The sequence below is a fragment of the Tursiops truncatus genome, chromosome 6, assembly GCF_011762595.2.
Source record: "Tursiops truncatus isolate mTurTru1 chromosome 6, mTurTru1.mat.Y, whole genome shotgun sequence".
NCBI lineage: Eukaryota > Metazoa > Chordata > Mammalia > Artiodactyla > Delphinidae > Tursiops > Tursiops truncatus.
In genome coordinates, this window is record NC_047039.1 from 81,273,171 (window position 1) to 81,299,065 (window position 25,895).

At 52.0% G+C, this 25,895-nt stretch overlaps 1 protein-coding gene across 1 annotated transcript in view; it reads left to right on the plus strand.

The window, feature by feature from the left end:
* The first annotated feature begins 1,171 nt into the window (after positions 1-1,171).
* Positions 1,172-25,895, plus strand: part of CCDC180 (coiled-coil domain containing 180) — a 55,661-nt gene continuing 30,937 nt past the window's right edge. The window contains 16 exon segments of the mRNA XM_073806312.1: positions 1,172-2,368; positions 2,622-2,714; positions 4,086-4,276; positions 7,049-7,137; positions 8,194-8,303; positions 9,279-9,407; positions 9,506-9,616; positions 9,736-9,831; positions 11,764-11,927; positions 13,287-13,406; positions 16,959-17,038; positions 19,583-19,671; positions 21,393-21,515; positions 22,631-22,804; positions 23,653-23,768; positions 24,818-24,944. Of these exon segments, the coding sequence (XP_073662413.1) occupies positions 2,646-2,714; positions 4,086-4,276; positions 7,049-7,137; positions 8,194-8,303; positions 9,279-9,407; positions 9,506-9,616; positions 9,736-9,831; positions 11,764-11,927; positions 13,287-13,406; positions 16,959-17,038; positions 19,583-19,671; positions 21,393-21,515; positions 22,631-22,804; positions 23,653-23,768; positions 24,818-24,944 (1,788 nt within the window). The 5' untranslated portion in view covers positions 1,172-2,368; positions 2,622-2,645.

Here is a 25,895-nt window from a genome sequence, read left to right on the forward strand (position 1 = left end):
AAGATACAACGTTGAGGTGCAGGAAAAAGAGTCCAAAGGCTTGGCTTCACTCCTTCCATTCCCTGTCTCTCACCTCTTTGCCCATCTCTAACACGGGAGGTGGACTCACCAGATAATCTCTAGCTGGTTATTCTTTCCAGTTAGAATATTGTAGAGTTAGGAGGGTAATACAAATGCCATCCAAAAGCCAAACACAAATTTCCATGTTTGATCCAAACTCAAATACAAAAGCCCAGAAACTTGGGAATTAAGGAAGGTAAATTCTCAGTGGTGATATTATGGGTTATTTTTATTTTCGCCATTCAATTTTTTTTCTATTTTAAACAATGTGTGTTGCTTACTTGGAACCCAGAAAGCATCTATCTGAGCAGGGAAAACACAGTTTCTGATGTAGAAGGGCCAAGCCAACAGGCCTCTTAGACAAGACAGAGATCTCGCTAACTGCAAATAATTCCTGGACACTTCCTATTTTTTATTGTGTTTTTCACCCTTAACCTCACTTAAATATACTTTCTCTGTTTCCAGCTAAAATTAGTCCAATCACTTGTTACAATATTTCACCTTGTTAATAAAACCTGGGACCAAAGAAGGAGAATAAAAGGGTTTCTATTCACTGTTTCTTAATTTCTGAAATTAGTCTGGACAGAATGATCACTTATTCAAGGAAGTTGTCATAGGGAGCATTTATGAGCAATTGGGATAGGGATCCCTGCTGAGGGGAGGGATTCTCTGAGGAGTCAGGAATCCCACACCTATAGGAAACCCTCACCAGGTTCAGTGTCAGCCACAAGTATCTTCAGCCCTGGCCGTGCAGGACTCTGGGTGCGTGTGTGGGAAAGAGCCAACTCTGGGAGAGTCAGACCAGGACACTCCGGGCATTCGTGCATTTACCAGGGAGCACTCAGTGTGTCTGAATAATGTGCAGGACACTGCTGAGGGCAGTGGAAGCTGGACGAAAGTTAGGAGGGCACACCTGCCCCTCAGAAAACCCCTTCCAGTAGGATGCCCTGAACTCCTGCATTTGACAGCGACCAACGCACAAGCCCGTTCAGGGAAAGGAGAGGTGATGGGGTGAGGAAGGGGAGATGAGGGTCAGAATGAGTGGGGGGGATCTTGTCACTGGCAGTGGCTGGAAGTATGGGTGGGTTTGGGGTGTGTGGAAACAGAAGGATCCCAGCAGAGGAGCAGGGTGAGGAAGGGCAGGGGGCAGTGGCAGATGTAGGAAGAGTGAGGAGTTTGCTGAAGCAGGGAGAGTCAGGGCGGGACCCAGATGCGGGGGGCCTCTGAGGTCATCTAGGGACTGTGGGCTGGGTTTGGTAGGGGCTGCAGAGCTGGTGAGCAGGAGAGTGGGTACCTCAGAGCTGTATTTTAGGAGGGTTATGCAGCAGTGGTGAGTTGGGTGAATGGAACTCAAAGAGTCACATAAATTAGCCTTTTAATTATAATTCCATTCAAGCCTGAGGCCTGGATTCTGAGCCCTTCAACCTCTTTTAGTCTGAGAAAGAGATGGTCTCTTTTAGAGATGCTTTCCACTTCTTATTTATAGCCATGCACTATCTATGCTACTTCCCGGCAGAGATTGGTTTTAACCAAGACAAAGAAGATAGGATGGTTTTTCTTGACCGCAATGGCTCAGAGATGCATCTCCTGTCTCCTGCTAATTTTCGGAATATTCAATGTGCTTCTCTGGAAGCTCCTGCCAGCCCTGAGGTATCTCCTGCACAGAGAAACTGGCAGGAGTTTCACTACTCCACGAGGGGGGTTCCCCGTCGCTAAGGGCAACCCGCCTCCTCCTGGGAAAGCGCGTGAGGGCGGGGCCAACGGAGCTCCCGCCCCTCTGCGTTGCCTTGGAGACCAAGTGTGTATAGTTGCAGTTGAGGTTGGACTTGAGTGGTGCTTTCTGCTGGTGCAGGTGCGGGCGCGGCCGGGTCGCTGGGCGCAGGGCCTGCCTCCACTTGGCGGGGCTTAGAGGGCCTACCCTGAGACTGCCCCTTCTCCTTGATGGGCTTGTGGGGCAGGCGTGAGAGGAGCCTGCTGGGCTTCTCAGCATACAGTAGGTGCCTAATGAGCGTGGCCAGAATCAGGCCGCTCCCTCCCTCCACGTTCTCCTACCCAGGTGTCCTTTGTTAGGGGGGGAGGGGTGCGGGGGAAGTCCTCGAACCGCGTTCTGCGCCAGTTGGGGGTTCAAGGCCGGGTTGAAATCCCAGCTGATACCTTGGGCACGTAGACTTTTCCCGGAAGAGCTTGAGAGAGTGAAGCGCAAGCAATAGCTATTACTCTTTGTCCCCAAAGTCAGCCTCGGATTTGCGCCTGGCGTGGCTGGGAGAGCCGACCTTCTCAGTGAGTTCCAGTTAGGTTCTTGCCTGAGGTTTGTTTCCCTTTTGCTTCTTCGCACCCCTCCCCCTCTTCTTCTTTTAAAATAAGAACCCTGAGGCCTGAGAGGGGCCCTGATGCTTTCTCCCAGGGTAGAGGAGTCTCAGCCCCCGTGGACCCGGCCAGCCTGTCTGCCTGGGGAGCCTTGTCCTCGGGGGAGGACTTGTCCTCGGAGGGGTAGGGGGAGGTTTGTCAGTATCCGTCCGGGTCTAATAGAGACCAAACCCCAGGCAACAGCTTCCCTGCAGGGGTGTCCAGCTCCAGAGGCCAAGATGTCCTCAGTGGGGAAGGTGACCCAAATTCCCAGCGGGAATGTCTACCAGCAGATCTTCGAGGCTGAGGTAAGCCTGTCCTTCTGTTTCCCCTTTTCCTGCCCCCTGCTTCCCTCCGGCCCCCTGGAAACTTCCCTCCCTCTGAAGACTTCTTTGCCTGGAATCTAATGAAATAAGGGCTTTGAAATTGCTTAGATTAAAAATAATTCTTATTGGCTCCTGAAATGTAAGGATACAAAATTAGAATGTCTGTTTCTGAAAATTAGAAAATTAAATTAAATTTAATTTAAATTACTCAGAAATAGCCAGAATTAGCCATTGGGTGTCCTGGAGCTTTTACCTAGCATGAAAGCATTTCTTATTTTTCTGTTTAAAAGCTGGGTTTGATTCTATAGCAGTGTCTTAAAACCTACTTTTTCCCTGGTTAAATTATCCCAGAGACCTTTCCTTGTCACTGCACATTCACGAACTTCACGATGTTTAGTGGCTGCTTAGTTTTTGACCTAGGACTTCCCATAATTTATTAAGGTAATAATGCCCTCTTGACAGCCATATACGTTGTTGGCATTGCCTTGTCATCTATAAAAAACTGCACAGATGAAACAATATCTTAAAAGAAACACACAGACTCAAACCCTTCTTTTGAAGTTGTGTACTGCTTATTTAAAAGGGATTTTTATTCCTACTTTGAGCCCTAAATAATGCTCTCTGTGGAAGGCTTGGAAATTATAATAGCATAAAGAAACAAAAGGAACAAATTACTCACATGATCCTGCGCCCTAGAAGCAACGATTCTTAACGTTTGGGTTATTTTCTCCTTGTCATTTCTCCATGCATTTAAAGTTTTGAGATTATAATGTATAATTTTGGTTATAATTTTAATTATACTTTTTTTTTTGCCCTTCCACACTCCTTGTGGGATCTCAGTTCCCTGACCAGGGATTGAACCTGGGCCACGGCAGTGAAAGCCTGGAATCCTAACCACTGGGCCACCAGGGAACTCCCTTAATTTATGCTCTTAATTGATATACGTTATGGTATATCATATCCTGAGCATTTCCTCATGTCATAAAAAATCCTTTGTAAGTCTCATTTTTAATAAATTCCTAACATTCACCTGAAGGGTCATACTGGGTTTACTCAACCAATCTCCTATTGTTGGACAGTTCCATTTTTCCAATTCCTTGTGATTATAAAAATGTGGGGATGAGCATCTTGGTCCTCATTAAAATTTCTCAAAAGATGCCCTCCTAGAAATGGCTGAATGACTGATATGGGGAGGGGAGAGTCCACCTGCATGGAGTGTGCCCTGGGGTTGCAGGCCTCCCTCAAAGTGCCTTCCTGCTGGCTGGCTCCCACTTGACCAAGACAGTGCAGTCAGCCTGGGTGCTGGGAAGTCTGCAGTTCTGATCCCCCTAACCTGGACCTTCCTGGATTTAGGTACAGCTGGTCCACTCCCTGGCATCCACCAGGAAGCGAACTATGGAGCGTTCCATGGCCCCAAAGGATGGCAGGAAGCTCTTGATGACGAAGATGGATATTCGTGAAGGGGAGATGATGTCTCCTCGGCAGCGGAAGTGGGCGCACAGCCTACCCAATGACTGGGTCACAGAAAACCCTGTTCTCTACAGGTAGGTCCTGCTGTCCAGGCCACATCCCACACACTAGGGGTGGTTAGAATTTTCAAAAACTCAAAAAGAGCTCACACAAGATGAGTACCAGATAGGAATGAAGTCCCAGGTACCTCCCCTGAGAGAGAGCGGTAATAACACCTACTTTGCAGGATTGTTTGCTTCTCCCTCTCTTCCGCCCTCTCCCTCGCCGAGGCACTGGGTATGCGGATCCCAACCTCCTGGAACTTGAGGCTTCAACAGTACATAAATAAGCAGGTCTCCCCAAAGCGGGGAAGGCTCTGACACCGAGGACAGGGTGGTGGGACAGGAGTCAGGAAAGCTGTCTGAGGAGGGGCCTCAGCTGAGATGAGAGGATGAGGAAAGGAAACACGGAGCAGGGCTCTGAGACAGTACCGGCTTATCTGTTCAGAAGGCTGAAGAAGTCAGCGGGCCTGCGGAGAGGGCTGGGAGATGAGGCCAGGAGAGATTTGCAGGCTACAGTCCGTATTTTGGACTGTACTGAAGTGAACAGCTGATTTGCATTTTTAAGGCCTTCAGGTTGTGCGGTGTGTAGAACATGGGGGGCTGTAAGGAAAGGCAGGGAGGCCAGGGAGGAGGCCACCACAGTCCACGCAAGCTCTGTGGGGCTGTGAGAGGGACACAGGGCATTTCAGGTTTATCTTGGAGGCAGAACCCGTGGGACTAGGTGACAGATTGGGTGGGAGGAGAGGGCTCTTGAGAGTCCTAGGTCTTTGGCCTGAGTGCTTGGGTGGACAGCAGAGGTGCCATTCCCTGAGATGGGAGCAAGTGGGATTGGGACAGGGAGATCAGGAGTTCCTTCTGAACCTCCGAGTTCAGAAGTTGAACTTGAATTCCTGAGCATATGCCGTTTCAGCTCCCTGAGCTTAAACTCCTCAAGCAGGGAGAAAGGAACAGAAAGGAAAAGGAAAAGTGCTTCCTCACGGGGCACTTTGGAGAATGTATCAGGAACTGGGCTTCCCTTAGGCTCGTTAAGCTCTGCACCAGCCATAAACCTTCTCGAGTCTGGGACTCTGGGACAGGAAGTCAGTCCTGCTGTATCTGCCTTTGTGTTCCTTTTAACCCCCATTGGAGCAGGGATTGACCGGGTAAAAGTCTCTGCCCTGCCCTTTGAATTTTCCCAGGAAAAGGTCACCTGAGGCTTCTGACACTCAGCACCCTGAACAGCTGGGCAAACCCACTGACCACCCAGGCACAGACTGGAGGTCAGCATTCTCCAGCCCTGTCCCTGATGCCCCATGCAGGGATCCAGAGGCACACACAGCTGGAACCTGACCACGCTCCCTCCCACCTCCTGGGAGGGTAGTCTTGTGCAGCCTGGCTGTGACTCTGCCTCCTACAGGGGTCCCAGGCCCCTCTCAGCTGACCTGTTTTCTACCAGACTCAGGGACTCCTGACATCTCCCTGTGCTTCCCGAGGGTCTCCTCCTCCCCAGAGTTTAGCCTAGAACCACCTATCCTCCGCATAACTGGGTATAACATCAGTCAGGCACTCTTGGCACCCACAGGACACTGTTTGGGGAAAGGCAATTCTCATGGAGGGCGCTGGCGTTGTGCTGGCTTCCTGGCACAGACAGACAAGGACACAAGAAGAGAGATGTGCTTATAACCCACCAGGCCCTGCCACCCTCAAAGCGACTGGGATCACTGACTCAGCATCAGCACCTCTCTGGGGTGCCTTGTCCCCTCCTTGAAAATTTGGCCAGCCAAACCGGTCAACTTGTGCATTCATTCACACAGGACAGGACCTCTGGTGGGTGGAAGAGAAACTCGGGGTACGGGTTGATCACCACTAGTGTAAACCAAGCCCCCAAGTTCCTGGGACAAGTGGCCAAGAAGCCAGAGCTGTTAGCAGCTCCCATAGTCGGGGCACCCAGGCCCTAGTGGGGCCACCTTAGTCCAGGGGCATTTGGTTGACAAGGCTGAGAGACCCCCCTCTGGAGGGCCAGCCTGGGCCCCATCAGCTGCCACCCAGGCCCTGCGGTCTTCCTTGGTGGTAGGTGTGCCATGAGGACTACATAAGAGAAAGTCTGGAAAGTGCTGCACATGTCAGGGCCCCGAGGAATGGCAGGCGTCACTGAGAACTGCTGCATTTCTGTGGCGCTTGCCCTGTGGGCAGCACATTAAGGGATTTTTATTCCAAAGCTGAGGTCGTGCTCACCCACCTGGTCCTCCCTGCTGAGAGAGTTTGTCCTGGGATCCCAGCTCTCTCCTCCCACACCCAGACCCCATGAACCATGGACCTTGGCATCACGTGCAGGGATCTGGGAATCCCAGCGCCACTTTGTCCAGTGACTTCCCTCCCTCATCCCCCATCCTGGACAACAGGGTCACCCTGGCTGCCTCATAGGATGGGTTGTTGAAGAAGCAGATGAGGAGCGTGCTGAATGCTTAGCCCCAGTCTGGCTTTCCCAGGTTGGCCAGGCCCCCTGTGGCCCTCAGTTTCCACATGTGGAAAATGGCTCCTGCCCACCACTCACACTTGTTGTGCGGCCAGAATGGAGCAAGATCCCTGAGGGCAGACCCCAGCTTCTCACCTGAGAACTGTGGTGTCTGCTGGCAGCAGATGCCCAGGCAGTGTTTGTTGGGGGCACATCCTCAGGGCATTTTGGCATCAGTGGGCCCGGACTATTACCAATTCCCAGGGTGTCTCTGGAGACCCAGAGCTACCCTGGAGGGGAGCAGTGCGGGGTGGGGAGGGGGGTGTGTGGTAGGGGGTGTTGGTTATTGTTTTCCTCTGCTTGTGCCTCAGGGAAAAGGAAATAGCCAAGAAGGAGAAAGCTCAAGAGAGTGAGAACAGCACTGCTGCCAGAGAAGTGCGGGGCCTCCCAGACGCCCCCGGTGAGCCGATGTTCAGGCATGAGGGCAGGCATGGCCTGGGCCAGAGAGCGCTCTGTGGGGAGCTCCTGGAAGCGCTAACATAGAAGCATCTGAAGGTCCTGCTGTTCCTCTGTTCAGCATCATAGAGGGCCTTCCCTGGAGCCCACCTCTCCACCCCGCCCCTCTCCCCTGGGCCTTTGCCTCTGAAGCATTTCCCCTGAACCTTCTCCCCAGCGCAGGGAGCTGGGGGGGTGGGGGTGGGGGGAGGTACTGCCTGCACAGTCAGCGTTTCCTGATGAAACCATTTGGTAAAGGATGTAGCTCGCTCTTCTGTGATTTCACAGGAGGGTTTTTCAATCTGTATCACATTACCCTGGTTTGACTTTATCCGGATACGGAGGCTCTTTTTCTTTGTAATTAAAAAAGTAATATATGCTCACTATAGAAAAAGGAAGGAGATAAAGCAGAAGGTGAAAACTCCACCTCCACAATAGCCCCTTTCTCCGCCCAAGAGTGCCCACCGCCCATGAAACCACATAGTGCCCCGGGTCCCACCTGTATTCAGAGGACAGCAGAGCGCAGGGTGGGCTCACAGACCCTAGAGCAGAGGGCCCACATGCCAACCCCTGCTGAGCCTCTGACTGCCTTTGGTCTTGGACCCCCATGCCTGAGTGTCCTATTAAGTGGTCGGTAATAGAACCTGCCTCTTGGCTTCATCCTGAGGAGTAACTGATTTAGAACAATACCTCGTGAATGGTAAGTGCTGATAAGTGTTGGTAATTCTTATCTGTGTATGTGTTTTCTTCTATAAAACTTTTTTAAAAAACCCTAAATGTTCCTATTCTATACATACCATTTGGAACTTTTTTTGAGCATTTAACTGTATATGTAAGACTTAATTCCCTACAGCACTTAGGGATCACCTTCTTTTTCCTTAAGTCTCTAACACTGCCGGCCTGCTTTGGGGGGCCATCTCCTGAACCCAGGCACTTGCTGCCTTGCTGTCGTTTCCTGGGTACTCTGATCTCACCTTGGAGCTCTGAGGGCAACCTCATCACCTCCGTTGTTCTCCCCCAGTTCCTGAGAGGTTCAGCACCATCACCCTTCAAGGGCGAGAGGATTACAAGAGGAGGAGCTATGAGAGTGCTCTGGCCAGCTTTAAGGAGGAGATCGATCAGATTGGGATGGTGAGAATTCTCCCTCTCGCTTGCCTTCTGTTCCTGGGCCATTCCAAGGGGAGGGTGGACTCTGCACAGCGCCCGCCGCCCCACCTCCCAGGTCCTCAGTGGCTCACCAAGTGTAAACAGAATCGTAGTAGCCATGTTTGGATGGCTTGCTACAAGTTCTGATTATGAGCAGAACTCTATATGTCAGGTACTGTTATAACCTCCAGTTTACAGGTGAGGCCCAGAAAGTCCTGCCTGATATGGCACGTAAGGGCCAAGTGGGAACTGGACTCTGGATCTGATGCTAAAGCCCAGTCTTGGATCTCCCTGCTCAGTCCTACTAACAAGGGGCCAAACGGCCTGACCCTTAGGCACTACCCTCAATTGGCTCACTGTTCCTCTCCAGAGACCTCTAACCAGACTAATCCCTGGAATCTTGCCCTTTCGGGTCCTCTCTGGGCCCCGGATCACACTCACCACTTTCTCCCTGAGTTCCCTGGATTCCGGGAGCTGGTCACAGACCCAGAGCACCAAGAAGGTGCTCTCCCTGCCAGCTTATCACTTTCCTGATATATCCCAACTGGACTTGAGCTCTGCTGTCACCATGAGCTCAGCAGCTTTGGTCACACAACCGAACTGAGCCTCAGTTTCCTCATCTGAAGTACTCTTGGAATTATTTCACTGGCCACTTCTTTAATGAATATTTGTTGAGCTCCAACCATGGGCCAGGCATAAGGTCAGCACGTACTTTGCAGGCTATGATGAGGACCAAGTGAGTCTGAGGACAAGGCCTCACACATGGCGTGTGTCCCGAATAGTGCTGCCCTTGTGCTCTGGCTGTGAACAGTTAGTAAATCTGAACTCTTCAGGTCTAGGTAAGAGTTACTGTTTTTGAGAGAGGACCGCAGCTGGCACTTCGCTACTATAGGGTTGGGGGGGTCCTTCCCGTCCCAGGGGTGTTGATACCATAGCCCTCGCCCTCCTGGCCTGTTTTAGGAAATGGAACCTCTCATCGTGGAGCCAGGAGCCCGTCTTTTAAAAAAGCTGGCTGAGTCTGATGAGGACATCAACAATCTCTTCGAAAAGGTGGAAAACGACAGCAACCTTGAAGACTACACCATCCAAGTAGGGGTCCCCTCGTGGCGGGACCCGCCCTACCTGTGTCCTGCTCCTTTCTTCCCTGCCACCTGTTCTCCCAGCCTGACCCAAACTTCTTGGCACAGACCCTGTTGGAGCTGCGGGATCAGGTGGCCGAGAAGTTCCTGCTCCAGAAGCAGGAGATCAAGGAGCTGGATAAGACGCTGCACTCTCTTGAGTTCTCCCGGGCAGATAAAGTGAGTTGGCCTCCAGATGTGCTCTTGGTGATTTTCACTTGTGGGATTTGTGAGTCATCACCTGTTTTTAGTTCTCCAGGAGAAGGGAGTCACTCACTGTGGTGCCTTGTCATTTCTAGCTAAAAAGTGTGTTGAAGAAATATGTGGAAATCATAGAGAAAACTTCCTACCTCATGCAGCCCGACGTGTACAGGCTGATCAATAAAGAAGCCACGGTGAGTGATTTTCACGTGCAGGGGATGAGCCCGCGGGAGCAGGACCCCAGGATGCCCTAGAGCCTGGGTCTCAGGAATGATGGGCTTCTCATATACAACATTTCCAAGTAACTCAGGTTGGCTACTTGAGTTCAGAACTAGAGTCTCTGTTAAGTATTTTCAATAGAAATCTCTCTAGTACATTTTATGCTTCCCTGCCATGTTCCCTGCCAGTTAACCTAATACTGTGTCATCAGTGTGACCAATGCCAATTTTATGAGCACCTACGGGGCCGTGTCTCAGCTACCATGTGCAATGCTATGTGTGCTACAAGACAGAGGCATGATCTCACAACTGTTGTGGTCTCAGGGTAGTGTGTGCACTCATAAGTGACCTCAGCATGCCCTGTATGTCTAGTTTTTCTAGTGGTTCTTGTCTTTCCTCCTGCTGTCTGTCTATTGCTGAACCATGCCTGCTCTGTCCCCACTGCTTCTCTGGCTCTGTCCCCACTGCTTCTGTCCCCACTGCTTCTCTGTCCACACCCTCAGCCTCCTCCAAATGCTTCCTTTGCGATAAAAAAAATACAAGAAAATCAAGGTTGTTCATGAAAGGACACTTCTTTTGGCTACCCAGAGGTACATTCTCTTGCATAGGTTTCTAGGTCCTGTACAGAAAGCTGGGCTTGCCGGTTAATGGGCCTCCTGGCAGCACGCAGGGTAGAAGGAGTACAGTGTTCAGAATCACAGATGGGCTCCAGCCCAGGTCTGTGCCTTGGGGTCCTGGACAAAGCACAGACAGAGAGTGAGCACAGGCCCCCCTCTCCACTGCCCAGACATGAAAGTTCCTGAAATTACTCAGCCCCAGCACCTGGAATTCCGTGTCCATAAAATGAGGATAGTGTTGCTTAAACACCAGTACTTGGGGGGAGGATGACATAAGAGGACGCAGCAGTGGCCGCTCTCATTTTGAGACAAGCAGGAGTTCCGAACTTTGAGCCATTTGATCGATTAGGGGAGTCAGAGTTAACAGTGTCCCACTTAGTTTCGACATTTGACTTTCCTGTGTTTATTGTATGCATAACAACTGGCACTTTCTGCTTGCTCTGTGTGCATCTATCTCATTTAACTTCACCAGTTCCTTGTGCTGTAAATGGCATCATCTTTACATTATGGCTACGGAATTGGAGGTTCAGGAGATACTTGCCAATGCCCCCGAGCTGGGAACAGCCGGCATCAAACCTCGGCTTTCAGTGAAAATTGTTACTGAAATTTCTGCCTGCTGAGCTTGGCGGTTCTCACCCTTGCCCCAGGGCAGTGCATAGAGGGCTTGGGGACATGTGTGGGGCATTTTTGGCTGTCCCAGTCCTTGGGGGACTTGGGAGAGGCTGCTCTCATTTAAGCGGGTGGAGAGGCTAAATGGCAGAACAGTGTCACACAGTGAAGAATCGTCCCGACTGCCATGCCAAAGGTGCCCTGGTGAGGTCCGCTGGGAGGACCGCCAAAGAATGTCCTAGCTGTGATCTCATTTGGTAATTGGGTACTGGTTCTCATCACAACCATATGTGGCTGGTCCCTGGTAGCATGAGCACTCTGCTTTTGGAACAGATTTATAAAAAAAATAGTTAAACACTGAAAGCCTGCTGAAGTGCTTAACTCCAGTGAACTTAGAATCACCTTTTTAAACAAACCATCTGAGGTGGCCTTGGAGCTGGGTTGAAACTCACGTGGTCAGGGTTCATGGTTAAGCCTTCAGGAAAGACCCTTGTCATGTCCGTAGCTGCTGAGCCCCAGGCAGCTTCCTTGAGTGCCCAGCGACCCCACAGTAATCCTCAGACGCCGCCACGGCCCTGCTCGGCCCTCGGCCCGCAGCTCACCAGCCCCCTGTCCAACTGAGCCTTGTTCTGACCTTGGAGAGCCCCCGCTCTATCTAGAGCCTGCCCACCTGTGACTGCAGATCATAAACCACGCCCTGCTGGGCAACCGGAGGGCCCTCGCCCAGCTGTTCGTCAACCTGATGGAGGCCGCGCTGCAGCAGGAGCTCGATGGCCACCGCCGCTGGCAGGGCCTGGTGGATGCCTGGAAGGCTCTCAAGAAGGAGGACCTGGTGCAGGGTTTCAGGTCGGTGGCTGCCCACACCACCCGAGGCTCTCCCCCTGCCCCCCTGGGCGGCAGCATAGGCGGGCGAGGGGGGCACATGCTCCCTCCCTTTGTGGTCACTTTAAGAGGCTCTTGCTTTTTCTGGTGGTAAAAGTAATAGGTGCTCTTTTTTAAAAGTCAAAATAGATAAAAGTATAAGGAAGAAATTAAGAATCACCATTAATTCCTCACCACGGTGAGAAGCACGGCTGATATTTTGGTGTATTTTCTCCCAGGCTTCTTTAGACCCATACTGCGTATGTAGATTTGTATCTTATTTTCTTCGTACACATTTTCTCATAAGCATTTTCTGAGCACTGTACAAACTGTTTGAAAATGTTAGTCTGATTATCTGCCCACTGCCCACTCTTTACTATTACTGGGCCAAGGAGAATGGCCATCCCTCAGGCTTGGGACACTTCCCACCCTGTGGTAGCAGGTTTTACCCATGGGAGGCAGGGTGAAGAGAGGGCCCATCTCCAAGCCCCCTCCACCAGATGGCACTTTTGTTAATGCTGACACAAGGGTCCTGGAGCTTTTGGCCAGTAAGGAAGGCTTTCTTTTGCTAAGAAAGGGACTCTTGGGACCAAGATGTCTGAGGACACCAAAGAGTGTCTGTCTGTGCTGTAGCCGTGGGGGTGGGAGGCCCATCTGTACGCCCGCATTTCTAGATGGAGAGCACCAGAGTCTGACTCTGGGGAGGAAGGAAAAGTGTATTGAGGTCTGGCTGCACCTGTACTTTCCCTGTGACCTTGGTCAAGGGCTTGAACATACAGAGCCTTTTTCTGCAGGTGCCGTGATGAACTGGTGATAGGGTTTCAGTGATGGTCAACAAGATGCTGTGTGGAAAGTGCCTGTCTCGGCCTGGGCGTGGGCTTGGGAGGTTGTTAAGATGTCAGTAATCATCATCGGCAGTGATGGCAGGTGCTAACATTTCCTGGGCATTTCCCAGGAGCCAGGCACGGTGCTAAGGGCTTTGCTCACATTATCTTGCTGGGTCCTGACAAGTACTCCTTGAGGAAGGTACTGTCATTAGCTCCATTACAGAAGAGGAAACTGAGATTCAGCGGGGGCAACTTGCCCAAGGTCACAGAGCTGGAGGCGGCAGTCAGGACCCACACCTGATCTGTGCCTGCTGGTCCCTCCATTCTTCTCTCCCCCGCTCTCCTTCCCTCTCTTTCTTCCCTCCTTTCCTCAGATGCCCGGATGGAGGGGAAGGGGCTGGGAGTGGTGTCCGGGTGCTAGGGTTCTGAACGTTCTTACCGTGGGTCTCATCCCTTCTCTCCCATCCACCTTGCCCCTCCCCTCCTCTGCATGGTGCCGACGTGTCTGGACGCCCAGTGAGTTCATGGCCAGTGAAAGGATCCAGACTCCTCCAGCTGTGCAGATGGAGCTGGAGACCATGTTTAAGAACCAGAGCGCCCTGCAGCAAAAGCGGCTGGACCATCTCTGCACCATCTGGTACAGAAGGAGGGGCCGCTGGGGAGGGGCACCTTTCGGGGGTCCATGGGGGAGGCAGGCACAGTCCTCAGCGTTGACCTTTCTTCTGAGGTGTCCTCCAGACCCGGCCATCTCCCAGTTCTCTGATCCTGGACTGGTTGCCTGGGTCCATGTTCTGGGGTGTCCCAGCCCCGGTGGCAACAGGGCACGTGACACATTTGCTGCAGAAAGAAGTTTAGTGTGGTTCTGCCAAAGAGCTTGGAAGCGGGTAATGGCAGGGGCGAGGTCGGAGGGGAGCGGAGGAAGGAGGAGCCAGGTCAGGGGCTAGACTTTTCCTGAGGGCAGTGGGGAGCAGAGTGACTCCATCAGCTCTGCAGTTCGGAGGGTGGGTAGAGGGGTATGAGTGAAGCTGAAGGCTTGGAGGCTGATGAGGAGGCTGCTGCCAGCAGACAGGGACCTGTCAGAGGCTGTGGGTGCTTCCCTCACACCTGGGTCCAGCTGATCCCATGATAAGCTCTTTGGCGGGAGCATACTGAATGTTCTAGACCCTGGAAGCCCACCGTCTGGGGAGCCTGTAGCATCCACCCTTAGCAGCAGGATGGAGCCTGTGTGGTCCTGCAAGGCAAAGACATTTCATGTGTTGGGACCCGTGCACCTCCTTGGTCCCTTGGACGCTGGGATGGTCCCTCGTTGGACGCTGAGATGCAGGTTCTTCCCGTCTCCCCACCACAGAGCTCAAGTTCTCCTGGGACGTAAATGACTATTAGGACCCCCACACCGTGAGCCAGAAGGACTCCCTCAGGATTGGCATCTCCTGCCCCATGTGCAGCCACATTTTCATGCAGTGTGAAATTAACGTGGATAAAAATCTCAACACAAGGAAAAGTGCTTTTGTTATTTTCTCTGACTCCACTTAGTCCCTGTTCATAAAGCTGGGCAAAACTTAGCCTTTCTTGGGGATCCTGTCCACTGAGGGAAAGTTACGGAATCCCACCCAAAGCCAGGCCCGGTGGTGGGAGTCTGGTCCTCAGCGTTTGGTCCACACACATGCAGCTGGGCAATTGCTGCTGCTTCCAGACTGTAGGACGCAGGAATCTTGAGGAGGCTGCTCTGAGCCCCCGAGTCCTCACACCCAGGCAACCGTTGCTGTCCAGAGATGTGGGTCTTGCAGCTGCGCCCACGGTGCCACCAGGAAGTAGGCTGGTGGTACTGCCAGGCTGGCACTGCCGGGCACCCGCCATCCTGCTGTGTCTGCACCTCCCCCCAGCCCCTTTCTATTGGGTGAGGAGACAGTCCTGGTCCCCAGTGCCCTCCTCCTCCCCAGGGCTCTCAGCCCACTCCCACAAATGCCTTCTCCTCAACAGTGTTCTCGACTCTCCTAAGAACTTAGACTTTTGCAGACAAAATGCAGAAAGGTTTTAGGCTGATGTCTTTTATGCCCCACCACATCCCTCATACAGGCTGTGAATGTGGGGCTGACTGCTGCCTGAGTGGAGGGGAGAGACAGGGCCAAAGACCTGGAGAAAAATGCATTCATTGATGCTTCTGGCCAAAGCTGGGACACACTGTATAATGGCAGTGTCTGCAGGCAGAGCGTGGAGCTGGGTGTGTGCTATGACCTGGCCTGGAGGAAGGTGGGGGCAATTCTAAGAAATCAGAGGCAAGAGCACATTTATAGGACATAGGACCCAGCAGTGGGAATATATAAAAAGGTGAAGTCAGGACATAATCCCACTGTCTGGAAGCATTGCAAACACAATGCTTAAACACACAACTTAAAGTTGCAAAGCCTTGATCACAGAATTCCAGTGAGTGTCGAGCGAAGGTTTGGGTTTGTGGTGTTTGTGCAAAGAGGTCTGGGCAGCTCCCACAAAGCACACTGTGTAGACGCCACCTATGTTTCCTTGACCTGTCAGCGGCTGCTAGGGAGCCTTCTAATCATGCCCGAGGAGCTGTTCCATGGAACTGCCTCATATGGGATCACATGTAGCGCCCACGTCCCATCCCGGCCCAGAGCTCCAGGCCTTCCTCTGTAGACCCAGAGCCCCAGACGCCCGGCGAGGATCCTTGTTTCGGCGCATGCCAGGCCCTCTGCAGGCTTGTGGGCAGTGATGGCAGAGGGGTGGGGAGTCTTATTAAGATTCCCAGGGCCCCAAGAGGGAGTTATCCAAAATCCCAGGAGACTCCCCATGGATTTTCCTGGACCCAGTAAGTATATGTGCATGTAATTTAAAAATAGTTTTTAAAAATAAAATTTGCATTTTGGAGTAATGTTAGATTTACAGAAAAGTTACAAAGGTAGCACACAGAATTCCTGTATACTCCTAATCCAGTTTCCCTAACGTTGTCATCTTACACTGCCCGTGGACACTTGTCAACACTAAGAAATTAACTTTGATGAGTTCCCATTAAGTAAGCACCAGACTTTTTCGGATTTCACCAGTTTTTCCACTAATGTCCTTTTTCTGTTCCAGGACCCAATCTAGGATGCCACATTGCATTTAGTACAATGTTTAGACTTGAGATTATGCCCTGCACACTCTTGTACCTACCTTTTGCTCTTTACTGTCCCACTATGAGGGGGCTGCCCAAGACCATCCTGGGTTACACGTCTTGTCCTGACATAATTGTTTATCTCATCCCCCTTTCACTGGCAAAATGTCCTGGTTTGGACAATAACTAGCATGTCATACGCATTTTTCCACATCAGTAAACACCACCTGTAACTTCCTTAGTGGCCTAAAGCAACAATCATTTTTTGCTTCTCATGATTCTGTGAGCTGGCCGAGATTCTGTGAGCTGGCCGAGTGGCTGGGCTGGATGGCCTTACTCCCGTGTCTGGAGCCTCAGCTGGGGCAGCTGGGGCCTCTCTCCACTTGCTCCCTCAGCCTCCAGGAGGCTAATCCAGGCTTGTAGGCATGGTGGTGGTGCTGGCAGAAGAGCTCCCTACAGCAAGAGAGGGCAAGTGGAATGCATAAGCCCTTTCCCCAAGCCTTTTCTGTGTCATGTTTGCTAGTGTCCCATTGGCCAAAGCAAATCTCATGGCCAAGCCCAGATCCAGGGGTGGAAAAATAGACTCCACCTGCTGGTGGGAGGACCTAACGATACTGACCATTTTTCAATCTGCTACACTCTTTTTAGTGACTACAGAAGAGAATTCATGTATTTTATTTAGACAAGTCCCTATTGTTGGAATGAAGGTTGTTTTTGATTTTTTGAGTGTTTATAAACAGTACTGTTAAAGAACTGTCTTAATGCGTAAACTCTGTATGCATTTTATATTGTTATCTCTCATTAGGTTCCTCCAAGTGGCTTCCTGGGTCGTGTGATAACCATTTGGTTTTTTTCCATTAGGAAAATTCAGTTTTATTTTCTCAGTAACATGCTCAATAATGTTCTTAGACCTTTTCACGAGGTATGCTTTTGGCACCAGGAAATCCCCAACAGGTCACTCATTTCATCGGTATTTACGTAGATACTTCCCTAGACCCGTGTTCCTTGAAGATGCTACCAATTTTGGTAAGTGAATGTTTTATTCAAGTGTGGCTCACGTGTCACATCTTCCTTCCCCAGTGACCTCCTGCCCCCCAATTACAGCAAAGCTCAGCTGACTGAATGGCGTTCTACTCTCAACTCCCTGAATAAGCACCTCGGTGAGTGACGTTTGTGGGATCCCACTTGAGTGTCACCAGAACTCTGCTCAAGTAGTAGCTTCGTAGCAGCTTCAGTCTGTCAGCCAGTCATTTATGTGAGAGTCTGTTATAAACTCACGAGTAGGTGGCAAGTCCCTCTTGGGGAAGAAGGGTTGGGGTGTGGAGAGAAGAGTAAGCTCTGAGGGTTTATCTCGGACCCCCAGACCTTGCCTGGCAGAGCCCCTCCTCCTCCCACCACCTCCCAAGTCACTTCCCAGCTGGTCCCACACTCTGACCCCTGACCACAGCGTGGAGCCAGAGGGATGGCTCCAAGGACCACCTGTGAGGACGGCTCAGGGGCCAGACCCTGGATGTATGAGGTGCACTGTCCCCACTCTGGGACCTAGGGGAAGTCATGGCCTCTCTTGGCCTCCAATTCCTCCTCCATAAAATAGGAATCTCAAGAGGAGTAATAAAGGTACCTACCTTGTGGGGTTGATGTAAGAATCACGTGCAATCCTGCAGTCCAGTCATAGTTCAGTGGCTGGCTTACTCAGTGCTCAAGAATAAATAGTAATGTTTAGAAATTCTCTATAACCAGGGTCCTCAAACTCCAGCCCACAGGCCACTGCCCGTTAGTAAATAAGGGTCATTGGGACACAGCTCCACTCATTTGTTTACGTACTGTCTCTGGCTGCTTCTGCTCTATAACAGCAGAAATGAGTGGTTGCAGCAGAGACTGTATGGCTCTCAAAGCTGGAAATATTACTATCTAGCAGAGTTTGCCAAGTCTTGCTCTAGAAGATATATTCAATACAGTATTTCAATCTCCTTTGAGGCAACCCAGTGAGGTCAGTGGTGTCATTGGCCCTCTGTGATAGAGAAGGATTCAGAGGCACAGAGAGGTGAAGTGTCCTGCCCAAGGTCACACAGCCAAGGAAGTGTCACAGCCAGACTTGACCTGGGTGCTTTGGTTAGTAGTACCCACCACTGCTCCCAGGGCTCTCGGGTTTATAATTCCAAAGGTATTATAATTATATTATAATACCAAGCATAAGAGTCCTGAGACCCTAAATAATAGCAATGGCTGCCATTCACTGGACGCCTCCTAGGAACAAGTGTGGTGCTGGGCCCTGGTAACCAGCAGGGTGGATCTCTCTCGAGTGCTTCCAGTCCAGAGCGGAAGTCAGACCACGCAGGATGTTACAGCAGGGAGTGGACAGGTGGCCAGCTACATGAATGTGTATTTGGGGGCACAGCCTGGTTAAAGGTTATAAGACACCTTGCCAAGGAAGTGATCATGCAGTTGAGACCTGCAAGGCAAGTACCAGGTAGCCAGGCCCAGGGGTCAGGGGAGCTTTCTAAGCCGGAAGACTAGTACGTGGGGAGGCTGAGAGGTCAGACAGAGCTGGGGCCTTCAGGGAAAGGAGAAGGTGGCAGGCGAGGCTGGAAGATGCCAGAGGGCCATACTGTGCTGGCCATGTGGCCATGTGCAGAAGGCTGAACTTTATCCTGAAGGCAGTGGGAACCCAGTGGAAGGTTCTGAGCTGAGAGTGATAAGGTTAGAGGGGGGAACGGATCAGAGGGGTACAGGAACAGAAGCACAGAGACCCGGGGTGGGGCTTCATCATAGTGACGTCATAGGAAGGGTGGAGGTGTGCTAGCCGAGGCAGCGGCCCTGGGGATGGGAGAAACCAGCTTTATGGCCTCTCCTCACCAGTTCCACTACACATCTACCCTCCCCAGTGTTCTTTTTTTTTTTTTTTTCCGGTACGCGGGTCTCTCACTGTCATGGCCTCTCCTGTTGCGGAGCACAGGCTGCGGACACTGCAGGCTCAGCGGCCATGGCTCACGGGCCCAGCCGCTCCGCGGCACGTGGGATCTTCCCGGACCAGGGCACGAACCCATGTCCCCTGCATCGGCGGGCGGACTCTCAACCACTGCGCCACCAGGGAAGCCCTACCCTCGCCAGTGTTCTAACTGCCATCCAGCCTGCCTTCCTCCCAGCCCTTGTCAAGGAACAACCACCACACAATCTTTGTGTTATCTTTCAGTTTCTAGAACTGCCAGGAACATTAAACTTCAGTTCCTTATCTTAGACACCAAGAGATACACCGAGGTGACTATAAACCAGAAACAGTAGGGCAGAGGAAGAGGAGAAGATCAATCAATCAATTAATCAATCCATCAGCTTTGGAATGTTCCGCTAGTCCATTCGCTTCTTACGGTATTCACCACAGACATGATCTGTAAACGCTCCTTAATTTGCACCTGGTTACTGTTCTGTGACGTGGTGCAACTCCCCCAAAAGAATTTCACCAGCCTCGAAACTGAGTCAAGAATTAGGGTCAGAACAGAAAAAGGTGGCTCCTCATTTGAGGTCCTTATCTTGGGGTGTCAGGAACTTTGAGGCGAGGGAGATAGCAGCCCCTGATCTAAATTATCCCCGCTATTGAGGCACTTGGCTGGGGAGAAGCCTCTGCCCTGAGCGACGGGGAAACTCCTCTTGCCAACCTCCCCTCTTCTTCTGGAAGAGCTGCTGACATCTTTTTTCCACCTATGGAGACGCCTACCACGTGGACTGCATGATGCGGATCCGCTTGCAGTATGAGAAGACCTGGCAGGAGTGCCTGGCCCAAGTGCAGAAGTGCAAGGTGGGTGCCCCTCCTGGCCCGTCTGAGGAGAGGAGCACAGGGCATGCCCCTGCCCCTCTCCAGCCCGCACACCCTGCTTTCCCTCCACGCTGGCCTCTGGGCATTCTGAAGCTGTTCCCTCAGCCTGGACCCTCTTCTCCCCAGCTGTTCCCACCCACCCCTCAGTGGCCCCCAACATGACCTCCTCCAGGAAGCCTTCCCTGACCCCACGGACAAAGTTTCCCCCTCTGATCACCTCAGCCTTCACCCTTGACCCTCTGTATCACTTCACTTTATTTATTCAGTGGAGGTCATGTCATGGGAGTTATTTCCAATGCTTCCCTTTTGTAGATAGTGTTGCCACTGGCATCACACACAACTTCACTCCACCTGCTCACCTCTGTTAGAGGGTGAGACAGCGAGTCCTCTCACAACCGTCTTCAATTACAATGCCTGGTTTTCTGAGGTGCAAGGACATACTGGGTCAGAATGCCCCTTCCGTGCCTCCTTGGGAAAACTGTTTAGATGAAAAACCCCCAAAAGCCTAAACATTTTGAAGATGGTGTAACCTGCCGGCTCTGGCGGTAGGAGTCCCCAAGCCATGAGGGTCTCACCTGTGGGCCCCAAGAAGCGCCTGTTCCTCCATCCATCCCTCGTGTGTGTGTCTGTCGAGCTTTGGCTCTGCCACCAAGACTCTGAGGTGAGCAGCGTTCAGGGGAGCAGAGCGCTCTCCAGTGTGATGCACGGTGCGGGCGCTGTGGTCTCTGGGGGCTGTGCCACACTCTTGCACCCACTCTCATCAAATCCTACAAGGCCCTGCAGAGTGGGTGTCGCTGGCCCCATCTGGAGGTGAGAAGACCAGTTTGCAAAAGGCCCAGGGGCTGTCCGAGCCCACAGGACTCTGCCCACTTGCTCTGTGGCCTTAGGGGCAGTCACGTGCCTCTCAGTCAGCCCTTCAGGGGCGTCAGACTTTAGGAGTAAAGCCTGGAGGGAAACCTTGTGCCCTTGGAGAGCCTCCCCAAGGCCACACCCCCAGCGCTCACCACCTCGTCACTCACGCCCTCCCCAGAGCCCCATGGCCCTGTGGCCCTGAGTGCTGATGCCTTGTACCCATGCTCATGGCCCCTGGTTGGGTGCATGCAGGGGGTGAATGCTGACGTCCTCACGTACCCCAAGAGCACTCTGAGCCTGACAGGGGGCGCCTGGTGTTCCTGGGCAGCGGCATTGGAAGTATACCACTGGAGACACGTTTTTAATTTGGGGGAGGTTGATTTATTCTAGATTTTGTACATAAATCAAGTCTTTATTGATATAGAGAGCTGGCTTTCCAGTTGGCATAATTCCAGACAGGAAATGGGAGCCGTGTCTGGCTTGCAGCAACGCTGAGGCCGTGTAGGATGGCGGCTGAGGCCTGTAGGGTGTGCAGTAGGACAGTTCTGAGTCCAGATCCCAGTTCCACCACTTGCCAGGTGTGTGACCTCCAGCGAGTTCCTTCACTAATGTGAGCTTTGGTTTCCCATCTGCCAAACGGGGCTAATGAGAACACCTCTGGGGGACTCAGTGAACAGGGGCAGCACATAGCACCTGGACACAGTGGGCAGATAAAGCTGGACCGTCTCCACTGCTGTGGGAGTTTCCGCCGAGTTCTCGGGCATGGCTGGGAGGCGATCTCAGGGGCAGCACCAGCCCTGAGGCGAAGCCCCCATCAGCCCTAAGCCGGGCTCTGCCTTGTACCTCTCCAGAAGCAGCTGCTGGACTGGAAGGCCTTCACTGAGGAGGAAGCAGAGAGCCTGGTGAGCCCGTCCTTCTTCCAGATGGTGGGAAGTCTCCAGAGCAAGGCGGAGGAGGAGCTGGAGGCCTTGGGTGTGCGTAACTGGGGACCTGTGCAGCTGGGGAGCAGGGTGGGGGGCACCCGGCGTGCTGGGCTGTGAGAGGAGTGGGAGCCCGGGGACTTACAACTTTGCCGTCACTGGTGCGTGCAGCCCCTTGGAGCAGTGCCCCTGTGCCGGGTGCTCCAGGCTCACCCCTTGATGCCTCAGTCACCCGCGGACTCCGATTGAACAGTCGCGGGCAGTGAGTGCTCCCCGAGCCCTTGCCGAGTCTGGGTGCTGAAGGTCACGAGGAGCAGTAAGCCTGCATCCCATGATGCTTAGAGTCTAGAGCAGGGGTCAGCACACGTTTTCTGTGAAGGGCCAGATAGTAAATATTTTAGGCTCTGTGGGCTGTCAGGTTTCTGGCACAAATTCTCGCTCTGCTGCTGTCACACAGAAGCAGCCCTATGCAATGCAGAAATGAATGGGTATGGCTGTGTTTCAATAAAACTTTATTTATGGACACTGAAATTTGAATTTCATATAATTTTTACATCATTAAATATCTTCTTTAGGTTTTATTCAGCCATTAAAAAATGTAAAATCTGTGCTTAGCTCCCAAGGTTAAACAGAAATAGGCAGGGGGCTATATTTAGCTCACGGGCCACAGTTTGCCAACCCCAGACCCTAGGAGAGTATAAGAGACACACGTGAAAGAGGGAGAGGTGAGGATTTAACAGTAGACTGTGGTGTTTGGCTCAGGTGCTGAGTCAGGGAATCCAAAGAAGGAGGGATGCCCCAGGCCAAGGTGGGTATGGCCCACCTGATGCCAGGCTGGTGTCTAGGGTGGCATCTTCTTCTTTGTAGGCCCCAAACTCCATCTTCTTCCTGTCAGGGACTTCAGTGGACACGGGGCAGGTCTAGAGATGGGACTTCAGGTCAACCAGTCTGAGGGCATGGCCTTGGACAGACCAGAAATGCTGTCCCAGCAGAGAGGGGACCGTGAGCCACGATGTGGCACAGAAGAAAACCTTGAGGGATGGTGCCCAGGCAGTGACAGCCAGTGACATGGGCCTCCACTGGCCGGCGAGGGAGCCCCGTGAGTGGGGCTCTTCTCAGCCTGGGCCGATTGGCACTTAAGGCCCCTTCTCTGGGTTCTGCCACCGCAGAAATCCTTCGAGGCCGTGGCGAAGCAGACAGAGCGGCAGAACTCAGATCTCTTCAGCTATTTCCAGGAGGCTGTGCAGCTGTGGGAGGTACATCGGAGCATGCTGTTGATGCAGGAGCTGGAGCTCGAGAAGAGGATGGAGCAGCAGCGGCAGAAGCACAGCCGCGAGAGCCAGGTGTGGGCCCGGCATCCAGGTAGCCCCCACGAGGCATGAGTGCAGGGCCACACCCGGACTGTCAGCTGCCCAGTGGCTCTGCTTGGTGGCCCGTGAACTCAGCCAGCGTTCAGATACAAAGCAAAGAAAAGTTCAATCCATACTTCACACCATATTTTATGTATTTTATTTTTATGGAAAAATTAACCCCAAATGTATCTTAGACTCAAACGTAAAGCCTCAAGCTATAAAACTTGAGCAGATAGGAAACTGAGGCTCACCTTGGTCACGGGGCTGCATGGGAGCAGAAGAATCCTGCCAGAGTCAGGTCTGGGTTGTGCGATGGGTGCCGGATCCAGACATGTCTGTGAGGGGGTCTGCATGAGAGACAGACAGACTGCAGGGCACGGAGAATCTACCTCTGGCAGGCATCCTGTCCCCACAGGACATGAGCTGGCCCCCACCCACCTACCTTCACACAGTCTAGGGGTGGAGGGGTGCACTCAGCATCTGACGTCGAGCACGACAGGTGAGAAGGAGAGCAGGGAGTAGGTGCCTCCGGAAGGTGTAGCGGGGGCCTGCCCGGGCGGGCTGAGGGTGAGGGACATGTCCCTGAGGAGTCCCATCTAAGAAGGGTCTCCAGGACTATAACGTAGACAGAGAAGAACATTCCAGGCAGGGAAAAGAGCCCAAAGGCCCAGAGCAGTGAGAGTAAGGATGGTGGTACATTTGGTGCCCCTTTTGTAGAAAAGAGCCTGCCCGGGGCACCTGGACCTCAGCTCCAGGGGCAGGGTCTCTGCGTGTCACGTACACTCATCGAGCTCTGGTAACTCACATCTGCTTCCTTCTGTTTGGGGTGTGGCTACCAGGCCCAGGAGGCTCACCTCGATAAGCTCTTGGACCAACTGAGGCAGCAAAGCTGTGAGAATACCCTGAAGTTACACCTGGTAAAGGCCAAAGATTTTCTGAAGAATATGAAATGCAGGTAGGCAGACCAGACGCCAGAAGGGGATGGCCTGGAATTCATATTCAGGATCAGAAGGTGCCTGCCTAGGGGCCCAGCCCAATGATGCCTCCAACATCAGAGATCACTGTGGTTCTTTGCAGCTCTACCCTCAGCCAGCAGAAAAGGTTTCAGGGAGAACCTGGATCAGAAAAGTTTATGGAGGGAGGTTTCTATGCCATGGAGTTTAAAGGTCAAGAGCATGGACCATCCCCCCACCTCCTTAACTTTTAAAACATACATGCTTTGTTAAAGAAAAAAAAAGTTAACAAATGCAAACATGTAGGAAATTCTCCTAACTTCTGCCCAAGTCGTCCTTTTTGTGAACACAGACATTTATAAATGTGGTTATGTATATACACATACAGTGTTTTTAAGATAAGAATTGTTGTATAACCGCAGATTTTCTTCATTTTTAAATGACCATCCGTTCATGAATACGGATGCTTCGTAATGAATTAACCATCCTCCAGTTGATTAGCTTTTTAAGACGGGTGCCAGTCTCTCAATATTAAAAGCAGTTCCCTGTGAACTATCTCGTAGCTTGGGGCCTTTGTAAGGACTGGTCACAGAAATGGAACTGCACTACCAACTGACTGCAGTACTTAGAGTCAGAAGTACGTTTTAAAGCAAATAAGTAACCCCCTGAACCTTGGTCTTAACTAGGGAACAGACAGAAGTCTGGGCCTTGGGGTTTTGGAGTGCTTGATGGGATAATATAGGTAAAGTTCAAGGACAGGGTTAGTACAGTAGACAGGAAGTGGGAACCCATGTTACAACATGCAGAGAACTCTCTCACGTGTGTTTCCTAAATGTTCTACAAAGAGTATGTATTCTTTGTATGATCAGAAAAATAGCAAAACAAAGCAAAGACTGTTATTGTAAAAGGAAACCTACGCAGTAGCTCTGCGCAGAGCTAAATGCCAGATACAAGCCCACCTCCATGTGGTCCCAGGCATGGCTCTTGGCTGGGGGTCTCTCACACCCAGCTGACCCCCCTTAGACAGGGGTCTCACCTCCCTGCCTCCCAGGTATGAGAGTTCTCATGGCCTCCTGACAAAGGAAGTGATGGAATACCCAGCGATCATACTGAAGGAACTCAACTCCTACAGCTCTACCCTCAGCCGACACTTCTGTGTTCGTGAAATCTTTGAACAGGTATGGAAAGGGATACAAAAAAATCCCAGCTGCTCACCAAGGAGCAATGGGGAGAGGATGACGTCTAGGTCTTATTTGCCTCAATTTTGAATGCCTCTCTGGACTGTGGGGAGTTAGAATCTATGTCAGGACATCAAGGAGTGAGAAGCTAAAAGCGTCTCCTAAAGAGACCATCTCTTCTCAGATTAAAAGAGGTTGAAGGGCTCAGAATCCAGGCCTCAGGCTTGAATGGAATTATAATTAAAAGGCTAATTTATGTGACTCTTTGAGTTCCATTCACCCAACTCACCACTGCTGCATAACCGTCCTAAAATACAGCTCTGAGGTACCCACTCTCCTGCTCACCAGCTCTGCAGCCCCTACCAAACCCAGCCCACAGTCCCTAGATGACCTCAGAGGCCCCCCGCATCTGGGTCCCGCCCAGACTCTCCCTGCTTCAGCAAACTCCTCACTCTTCCTACATCTGCCACTGCCCCCTGCCCTTCCTCACCCTGCTCCTCTTCTGGGATCCTTCTGTTTCCACACACCCCAAACCCACCCATACTTCCAGCCACTGCCAGTGACAGGATCCCCCCCACTCACTCTGACCCTCATCTCCCTTTCCTCACCCCATCACCTCTCCTTTCCCTGAACGGGCTTGTACGTTGGTCACTGTCAAATGCAGGAGTTCAGGGCATCCTACTGGAAGGGGTTTTCTGAGGGGCAGGTGTGCCCTCCTAACTTTCGTCCAGCTTCCACTGCCCTCAGCAGTGTCCTGCACATAATACAGACACACTGAGTGCTCCCTGGTAAATGCACGAATGCCCGGAGTGTCCTGGTCTGACTCTCCCAGAGTTGGCTCTTTCCCACACACGCACCCAGAGTCCTGCACAGCCAGGGCTGAAGATACTTGTGGCTGACACTGAACTTGGTGAGGGTTTCCCATAGGTGTGGGATTCCTGACTCCTCAGA